Source organism: Protomyctophum bolini (genome assembly GCF_963924005.1).
Source record: "Protomyctophum bolini genome assembly, chromosome: 7".
Classification (NCBI taxonomy): Eukaryota; Metazoa; Chordata; class Actinopteri; order Myctophiformes; family Myctophidae; genus Protomyctophum; species Protomyctophum bolini.
Genome location: NC_137868.1, coordinates 1880289 through 1890152, shown reverse-complemented (window position 1 = coordinate 1890152; position 9864 = coordinate 1880289). Strand labels below are relative to the sequence as shown.

Below are 9864 nucleotides of genomic sequence, written 5' to 3'. Positions count from 1 at the left end.
AAAACAATGACATCATGATGAATATCACTATTTTGTAGCCTCGATACCCAGGCTTTCATTTCGTCTGCGCGAAAAATGAAAGCCTGGAGGAACGCATTGGCTGCCTCGGTCTAGAAGTGGGAGTCAACGCTTCCGGGTGGGCGTCGCTCCAAATGATGTGACGTAGCGCTTCACTAGGTGGGAGAGGAGTGGCCAGGGCTGACGGACAGATCGGTGAGATCCAATCAGGGCGTGCGCAAATCTCAGCCGCGACCCACCCCCTATAGACCAGAAACTTAACACGTTAGCTCAGGCTACTATTTTGTGACAATTGCTGAAAATAGTGATATAATATTTTGATATATTATTTCCCGCACCTTCCTCACATCACTTCATTAAAGACAAATCACACCCATGTGAAGTGAGGGGCGCTCTCGTCATCATACATCATCAGGAATCATCTCATACTGGCCAATCAGAATGCCTGTTGCCTGTGATTGGTTAGCTGATTTGCTCGTTTACACATATGACATACATTTTCCCTTCAACAGCGTTTCATGTTTTCATGTTTAATTTATGTCATATTTAGCAGAATTTTGAGGTAATTTCTCTGTTGATTGTCTTATGTATGGGGACAAAAACCCCTCAAAAACACATAATTTCATCGTGCTCCTAAAAATAGTTTGTGTGCTACTAGATTGTTCAACTTAGGAGCACACGTGCTACTTGGAAAGACGCTAAGCGTACCTACTGGTACTCCTAGTCACATATAGGTTAGGACGGACATTGCTGTTCCCTGGAGTGCAGCACTCAAAACCTATGTTTCTACTAGGGCCGGGACTAATTGCGATTAATTTAGATTAATTAACTACAGAAAAATGAATCGCGATTAACTACAGATAAATTAATCGCACCTTTTTTTTCACCGCGGAACGTTTCTCACTGGGCGCTTTTCTACAGTACTGAAAACTGGAAATAATAAAAAGTCACCCCATTTTGTGTTGCCTAGAACTGGAGGTCTGACAAAAAAACAGTAACAATATGAAGTAAGTACAGCTTTGTGATGTCACTGAGATGTACTTGTTACTGTTACTAATTGTTTTTTCAGACCTCCAGTTCTAGGCAGAACACAGAATGGGGGGACTTTTTATTATTATTTCCACAACAGGTATATTAATGACAGTAAAATGTTGAAAATGAGTGGTATCCTGTAGTCACTATTCATTGATTCACTGGGATACCAAAAAACATTAAAAAAAAAGGTTTCTCGCTGTTCTCAGGTTGAATATTGATATGCGATTAAAATGCGATTAATCTAGATTAATTAACTACAAAGCCTCTGATTAATTAGATTTTTTTTTAATCGAGTCCCAGCTCTAGTTTCTACGTCAGTGGTTCTCAAACATTGTGACGTCGACGACCGTTAGAATTATATGTATTTGGCCGCCGACCCCCATGTCAAAATATGTTGTTCCAGGGACTTTTTTTGCTTCCTTTATGATGAATTCCTGTTCTGTTCTTTAACTATATAGAAGTGTCCATTTGTATTTGTACGTCTCTAATTGTTTTGATGAATTGAACATGGTGGACCCTGTTGTAAACAAGTGTAACGCTTAATCGGGTCGTCCACTCATAGTTAACACTAGTCTTTGTATTGAGTTTGTGCTTGAAATGTACTGTAATTCTGCAAACTGTTAATAAATAATTCCAATCAATCAATCATGTGCCGTACTGTACTGTACTGTACTGTACTGTACTGTACTGTACTGTACTGTACTGTACTGTACTGTACAACTAGACTAGACCACGCCCAGAGAGAGAGAGAGAGAGAGAGCACACAAGAGACAGGAAGGAAACAATGCAGGCACTCTCTGGCCTCCAGGAATGTAAACATTCTAAGCATTAACCCATTCTGACCTGAGATCAGATTCATATACGAGGTTTCCACTGGACACACACTGGTCTGATTATAACCCATTCTGACCTGAGATCAGATTCATACGAGGTTTCCACTGGACACACACTGGTCTGATTATAACCCATTCTGACCTGAGATCAGATTCTAAAAATGTCAGTCGTTCTTCAGTCGATTTTTCTAAAATAGCAGACCTACAAGCTCATAGCGCGCCACTCGGTGGAGCGCTATGAGCTTGTAGATCTGCTATTTTTCAATAGCTAAAGCATAACATGATGCTGACACCAGAATGGGTTCCCGTTCAGAACGGGTTAAAGACGCTGTGCGGTTCATATGAACCCATATAGACCCGAGGACCGTTCTACAAAGGTCTTCTGAATCCAGAACCGCTCTCTGAAAAACCTCACGTTTCTGTGTCAGTCGTTCTCAAACATTTCCATGTCAAGGACCCCCAGGAATTATATGTAATTGGCCGCCGACCAGCATCTGAAAATATGCAGTTCCAGGGACCCCCAGCCCCCCCCCCCCCCCCCCCCAGAAGCAAAGATTTGAGTTAAAAACGTTCGCTCTGAAAGAATATACACTCGATCACCTCACAGCAGCACAACACCAGTCCTCCACATCCATAACATAAATCTATAGGATATAGGTCAGGGTCAAGGTCAAGTTTATTCATATGTCCCAAACTGGGCACTTCGTTTTACAGCAGATAAAAAGCTCAGAGACATTACAAACAGTACAACATACAGAACAACAGACATACATAATACATTATCACAAGATGTTACATTAAATATAAAGTGCAACCAGGGCTAAAGTGCATCGAGTGTAACTACATCTACCTCCTCCTACTTCCCTTGTTGATGGCTCGGATGGAGGTAGGTATGAATGAGAATTTGTACCTGTTGGTTTTAGTAACAGGGGTCTTTAACCATTGGCCGGATGGCAGGAATTCGTATTCCCGGTATAGGGGGTGAGAGCTGTCTGCTCTAATTGATGATGCTTTCTTTAGCACCTGCTCATCATACAGATAACTCAGGCCGCTGAATTTTGCCCCCACAATTTTGCTAGCCCCCTTAACAACACTGTTAAGGGCATTTTTCTGTCTCACACCTAGATTGCCATACCAGCAAATGGCAGCAAAGGTGAGGACAGACTCAATGAAGGATCTATAAAAAAAGAATCATCAATGATTTATCGACCTGGAATTTGGCCAACTTCCTCAGACAAAAAAGGCGCTGCTGGCCTTTCTTACACACCATTTCGGTGTTGCAGTCAAATTTGAGACGATTGTCTATAATTGTCCCGTATGTATAACATATATAACATTTCCAGGCCTATGCATTCGGGTTAGCATTAGGTATGCTATCAATCTCCCCCAAGCAAGACAACATGGAAAAAAGAACAGATGTAAAAAAAGTAACTAACACTATGTTGTTAGATTGTTATTTATGAAATGAAATATCCAAACATTTTAATTCCAAATTAGCTTTTCTAGGCCTGTATTTTAAAATTAAAAATTATTCACTGAATTCCATGGCGGTAGGAACCCTGTACAGTAATAGTATATGTTGTTTTGTACAGTATACTTTACTGTATGTACTGTAGCTTTGTTTTTTGTTATTACGGTAATAATACCAGTTACAGACAATATTTGCACTACATGTTACTGTATGTTTATACTGAAACCAAATAATGGCCTTGTGCAGGCCGGTGCAAAAATAAATAACAGCCTATGGCAAATAACGGCCCGATTTTGCATATTAACAGCCCGGGCTAATATTTGGTAATATACGGGTAATCAAAAGATTTGCGCCACATTTGCAGGACTTTTTTTTTTAATAGCAGATCTACAAGCTTGTAGCGTGGCACTCGGTGCCGTGCTATGAGCTTGTAGATCTGCTATTTTTCAATAGCTAAAGTATGACACGATGCACCAAAAGGGGTTCCCGCAATGAATGGTTTAATTGATTTAGCGTCTCCAGCTCCTACAGTTAACCCATTACGGTGTTTTAAAACATGGTTATACTTTAGCTATATTGAAAAACAGCAGACCTACAAGCTCGTAGCGCGGCACTGAGTGCAAACACAGCAGCAAGATTTGTGAGTTGCTGTGATGGGAGAAGGATATCAAATGGAACACAACCACCCTAAAGACTAATCATTGTGTATATTCCTGCACTATACCTGCACTGAGTGATCTTGGTATACATAGAAGTTGATCTATTGAAGATTCTGACCTTCAAAGTACATAATTTTTGTTTTGATTGTATTGCTGTATTGTTCTTTCTGCTTTGGCAATGTAAACGTATGTTTTCTCATGCCAATAAAGCCCTTTGAATTGAATTGAATTGAGTGCCGCGCTACGAGCTTGTAGGTCTGCTGTTTTTTGAAAAATCGTGAAAATGTGCCTGAAATCTTTGAATATATAATTTGTTACAGAGCGAACGTTTTTAACTCAAATCTTTGCTTCTGGGCGGTCGGTCCCTGGAGCAACATATTTTCAGATGGGGGTCGGCGGCCAATATATATATGTTTTTGTGGGTCCTTGACATGAAAATGTTTGAGAACGACTGATATAGAAACATGGGGGGTTTTTTTCAGAAAACTGTCAGGATTTAGAAGACATTTGTAGAATCGTTCCCAGATCAAAATGGGTTAAAAGACGTTGATAGAAAAGGACACAGAGCTTTTATACGCAGCAGCAGGGTGGCAACCCGTGGGAGATCTAAATACCTGCGGATCGCCTGCTGCAAAATGGCGCCAGCTATCTCTATAATCTCAATAACAATAAACAAAACGTGCTTCACGTGCAGGGACAGCGTTGGTCCAACTTAGAGATTCACTGAGAAATGTGTATTTTATGAGCACGGATTAACAACCAAAAGAAAAGGTAAAATATCATGGTTGGTATACTGTAAGAGTATTTGGGTGGGTTTTTTTAAACCACCCTTTTTGGTGTTTTATAACATTAGGTCATAATTTAGCTATTGAAAAATAGCAGATCTACAAGCTCATAGCTTGTAGGTCTGCTATTTTTGAAAAATCTTGAAAATGTGGCCCAAATCTTTGAATGTATATTCTTTCAGAGCGAACGTTTTTAACTCAAATCTTTGCTTCTGAGGGGTCCCTGGAACCACATATTTTCAGATGGGGGGGTCGGCGGCCAATTACATATAATTCTGGGGGTCCTTGACATGAAAATGTTTGAGAACGACTGACATAAAAACATGAGGGTTTTCAGGTCGGTTCAGAAACAACACTGCTTTAGGGTTTAGGGGTTTAGGCGACCTACCGTTGAAGTGGCTCTTGGCGCAGAGGTAGCTGACAGACAGCCTGAGCACGGTGAGGGGTTTAGGGGTTTAGGGGTTTAGGGGGTTAGGGGTTTAGGGGTTAGGGGTTTAGGGGGTTAGGCGTCCTACCGTTGAAGTGGCTCTTGGCGCGGAGGTAGCTGACGGACAGCCGGAGCACGGTGAGCTTGTCCAGCTTGGTGATGACGTCCTGGGGGAAGGGCAGCAGCGCGGCCAGCCTCTCCAGCTCTCCGTTCAGCCTCTCGCGGTGCCTCTTGGACGGGTTGGACTTCACCACCGCCACCGGGCCGCCGCCGCCGCCATCGGCACCGCCGCCGACACCGCCGGTGCCCTCCGCCGGCCTCTGCTTGGCACTGCGTTAAATCAAATCAAATCAAACTTTATTTATAGAGCACATTTAAAACAACCAAGGTTGACCAAAGTGCTGCACATCAGTGGCAAAAACAGAGAAACAGGCAGGAGAAAACACAGAATATAAATGAGAAACACACTAATAAAAATGACAAAAATGTAAGGATGAAAGCATAAAATGGACTCAGGAGGGGTTAAAAGCCAGGGAGAAAAGATGAGTTTTAAGGTGAGACTTAAAAACACCAATCAGAGACGGAGAGACGCAGGGGTCATTGGAGACGAGCGAGTGGGCAGCCCAGAGATTAACGTTTTGATCGCGGGCCCCCAGGACGGGAGATCTCCGTCCTGGTACTTATATTAGGGCCGATTCATACTCCTATTTTAGAGCCCAATGAAAGTATGAATCGGCCCTTAGTACGGTCTGATTCCCTTAGTACGGTCTGATGCCCTTAGTACGGTCTATAGTACGGTCTGATGCCCTTGGTACGGTCTGGTGCCCTTAGTACGGTCTGGTGCCCTTAGTACGGTCTGATGCCCTTAGTACGGTCTGATGCCCTTAGTACGGTCTGGTGCCCTTAGTACGGTCTGGTGCCCTTAGTGCGGTCTGATGCCCTTAGTACGGTCTGGTGCCCTTAGTATGGTCTGATGCCCTTGGTACGGTCTGATGCCCTTAGTACGGTCTATAGTACGGTCTGATGCCCTTAGTACGGTCTGATGCCCTTAGTACGGTCTGGTGCCCTTAGTACGGTCTGATGCCCTTAGTACGGTCTGGTGCCCTTAGTACGGTCTGGTGCCCTTGGTACGGTCTGGTGCCCTTAGTACGGTCTGGTGCCCTTAGTACGGTCTGGTGCCCTTAGTACGGTCTGATGCCCTTAGTACGGTCTGGTGCCCTTAGTACGGTCTGGTGCCCTTAGTACGGTCTGGTGCCCTTGGTACGGTCTGATGCCCTTAGTACGGTCTGATGCCCTTAGTACGGTCTGATGCCCTTAGTACGGTCTGGTGCCCTTAGTACGGTCTGATGCCCTTAGTACGGTCTGGTGCCCTTGGTACGGTCCGATGCCCTTAGTACGGTCTGGTGCCCTTAGTATGGTCTGATGCCCTTAGTACGGTCTGATGCCCTTAGTACGGTCTGATGCCCTTAGTACGGTCTGGTGCCCTTAGTACGGTCTGGTGCCCTTAGTACGGTCTGATGCCCTTAGTACGGTCCGATGCCCTTAGTACGGTCCGATGCCCTTAGTACGGTCCGATGCCCTTAGTACGGTCCGATGCCCTTAGTACGGTCCGGTGCCCTTAGTACGGTCTGGTGCCCTTAGTACGGTCTGATGCCCTTAGTACGGTCTGGTGCCCTTAGTATGGTCTGATGCCCTTAGTACGGTCTGGTGCCCTTAGTACGGTCTGGTGCCCTTAGTACGGTCTGGTGCCCTTAGTACGGTCTGATGCCCTTAGTACGGTCCGATGCCCTTAGTACGGTCCGATGCCCTTAGTACGGTCTGATGCCCTTAGTACGGTCCGATGCCCTTAGTACGGTCTGGTGCCCTTAGTACGGTCTGATGCCCTTAGTACGGTCTGGTGCCCTTAGTATGGTCTGATGCCCTTAGTACGGTCTGGTGCCCTTAGTACGGTCTGATGCCCTTAGTACGGTCCGATGCCCTTAGTACGGTCCGATGCCCTTAGTACGGTCTGATGCCCTTAGTACGGTCTGATGCCCTTAGTACGGTCTGATGCCCTTAGTACGGTCTGATGCCCTTAGTACAGTCTGATGCCTATAGGAGCGCTTGTTGTCGCATCGCTCCACAGCCAATAGGAGCGCTTGTTGTCGCATCGCTCCTCCACAGCCAATAGGAGCGCTTGTTGTCGCATCGCTCCTCCACAGCCAATAGGAGCGCTTGTTGTCGCATCGCTCCTCCACAGCCTATAGGAGCGCTTGTTGTCGCATCGCTCCACAGCCAATAGGAGCGCTTGTTGTCGCATCGCTCCTCCACAGCCTATAGGAGCGCTTGTTGTCGCATCGCTCCACAGCCAATAGGAGCGCTTGTTAAGGGACACACTACAACAATGACCTCTGCATCCACGGGATGCACTACTGTACTGTTTTATATTCTAGTTTATTTTGCTATCTTTAGTTATAATAATCATCTCTTCTTCTGTTTTCTACATGAATAATACAGCCACATTATAAACATATCAAATGAAATGAGAGTTAAATGCTGCAATTTGTAAAAATGGCAAAATATGACTCGCTAACGTCGTTGAAGTGGGACTCATAAAATGCCCCTGGGACTCATTTCTAAAAGACCATCCCTGCATCCTGGGACTCATTACATTGAAACCTATTTACCAATTTACATTACTGGTGGCATATATATGAGGTCAAGCATTTTGGGTTCTCAAAGTGGGGTCTGTAGAGTGGGGACCCCCTAGGGCAGTGGTTCCCAAACCTATTCATGTCAAGGACCCCCAAATTGACGCTAATTAGCCTGCAAACCACCCATTAGAAAAAATATATGCCAAGGACACCCATGAGAGAAGATTTGTACGGCTCTAGCACAGCGATTCTCAACCCGTTTAATTTCAAGGACCCCGCAGTTTGATATGCATTACTCTATACGGACCTATCTCTGGGACCTCTGGGGGTCCCCGGACCCCACTTTGGGAACCACTGCCCTATAGGCCCTAGGCCCTAGGGGGGGTCCTTCTTGGGGCAGGGTTCCAGGAGGTCCCCACTAGTCATTTTAACCACTTTATCCATGTGTATGTTAATTGGAAGGAGGAGGAATATGAATTGTAAAAAAGCATGTCATATATGAGTTCAAGCATTTGGTTCTCATAGCGGGGTCTGGGGACCACCTAGGGGTCCATGGGGAGAGGGGAGGGGGGGTCTGGGGACCACCTAGGGGTCCATGGGGAGAGGGGAGGGGGGTCCCAGGGGGTCCCTAAAGCAATTTTAAATAACAATTCTTCTCCATTCTCTAATTGTATAGACTTCTTGTAAATTAAGTCACGCCGATGTTTAACAATACTGAATGAAACTCTTGAGAGCGTAAGAGTTAAAGATCTAATAATAATAAGGGGTCCATTTGGTTACCAGCTCTCCATCATTTAGCTGGGGACCCCCAATCCCCCCCCCAAGGACCACTTGGGTGGTCCCCGGACCACTGGTTGAGACCCCGGCGGTGATCTAAGGTGAACTGTTGGCCGTAAATGACACAGTTAGTAACGGCCAGTCGGAGCAACAAATGACCGGAAATAAGGAACTTTAGAGGCTGTCCGGTGGAAATGAAAAGGGGGGGAAAGAAGGAGAGAGAGAGAAAAAAATGACGTGTCGAAGTTAGCCTTAAAAAATGCCTAAAAGTTACTGTATTAACACGACGGGTGTCGCTTGTCGAAAAAGTATATAATAATAATAAACGTCGATCTCAGAGCCCAGGGGGCGTCGCGTCCGCAACGCGCCTGGGCTTGTAGATCGGCTGTGTTTTCTTTATGTGTTTTTATTTTTGACCAACAAGTCCCTTTTTTCCCCCTTTCTTTAACCCCCCCCCCCCCCCACCCCCCAACCCCAAAGTCCTTGTTTTTCTTTTTCCTCTTACCTTTTCTGGGGCTTTTTTCTCTTGCGCCCCGCATACGTGGCGGTGTTGTTCATGCTTTATTATTACGCACGTTTGTATTGATTATAACAACAACACCGTTGTGGAGGTTTTATTCGTGTTTATAATCCTTGAGTTTGTCTTTAGGGTTTTCTCTTCGTCGGGGTTTAAAAAAAAGCAAAAGTCCCACCATCCACTCTGTGTGTTTCTCTGCCTGCCCTGCTGTAGGAGGAGGAGGAGGAGGGTTAGCTTTAGCCGTTAGCTTAGCATTAGCCGCGTTAGCTTAGCTTCTCTTCTGGTTGTTTGTTTGTTTGCAACATTTAATACTTTACGGCTGTTCAATAAACCGAGGGGAGGAGGAGGAGGAGGAGGGGGTCCGCGGCCGGCCGGACGGGGAGGAGGGGGTCCGCGAACTTCAGTACAAGTTAAAATGTTTGCCCCGTTAAAAGAGTTTCAAATGAACCGTTAAAAGTTATTGGTCGACGGTTTAAATTAAAAAAAAAACTTGTTGTTTCTTTTTTTTCTTTTTTTTCTCCTTCTTCTTCTTCTTCGGCCCCGTTTTTACTTCACAGAGACCAGAGCTAAGCCCCGCCCACCGCGCTACGACAAGGGCGTTTCTCCCTGCGTTGGACTCAGAGAAGAGCAGATCTCCAAGCTGTGAATGCGTCGCGGGACGGCCCGTTCGCAGCTTGGAGATCTACTCCTTTTTGACAGGCGACTCCCC

The 9864-nt window shown here is 45.3% G+C and overlaps 1 protein-coding gene across 5 annotated transcripts in view; it reads right to left on the bottom strand.

The window, feature by feature from the left end:
* The window catches only part of LOC308318115 (uncharacterized protein), a 42052-nt gene extending 32442 nt beyond the window's left edge, over window positions 1–9610 (bottom strand). For all 5 annotated transcript variants that reach the window (XM_080767514.1, XM_080767517.1, XM_080767518.1 and 2 more), the window contains exons 1-2: window positions 9144–9610; window positions 5317–5558 (exon numbers count right to left, since the gene is read on the bottom strand). In XM_080767514.1, the coding sequence (XP_080623640.1) occupies window positions 5317–5558; window positions 9144–9196 (295 nt within the window). In that variant the 5' untranslated portion in view covers window positions 9197–9610. The remainder of the gene's footprint in view (window positions 1–5316; window positions 5559–9143) is intronic.
* Between the last annotated feature and the right edge of the window lie 254 nt (window positions 9611–9864).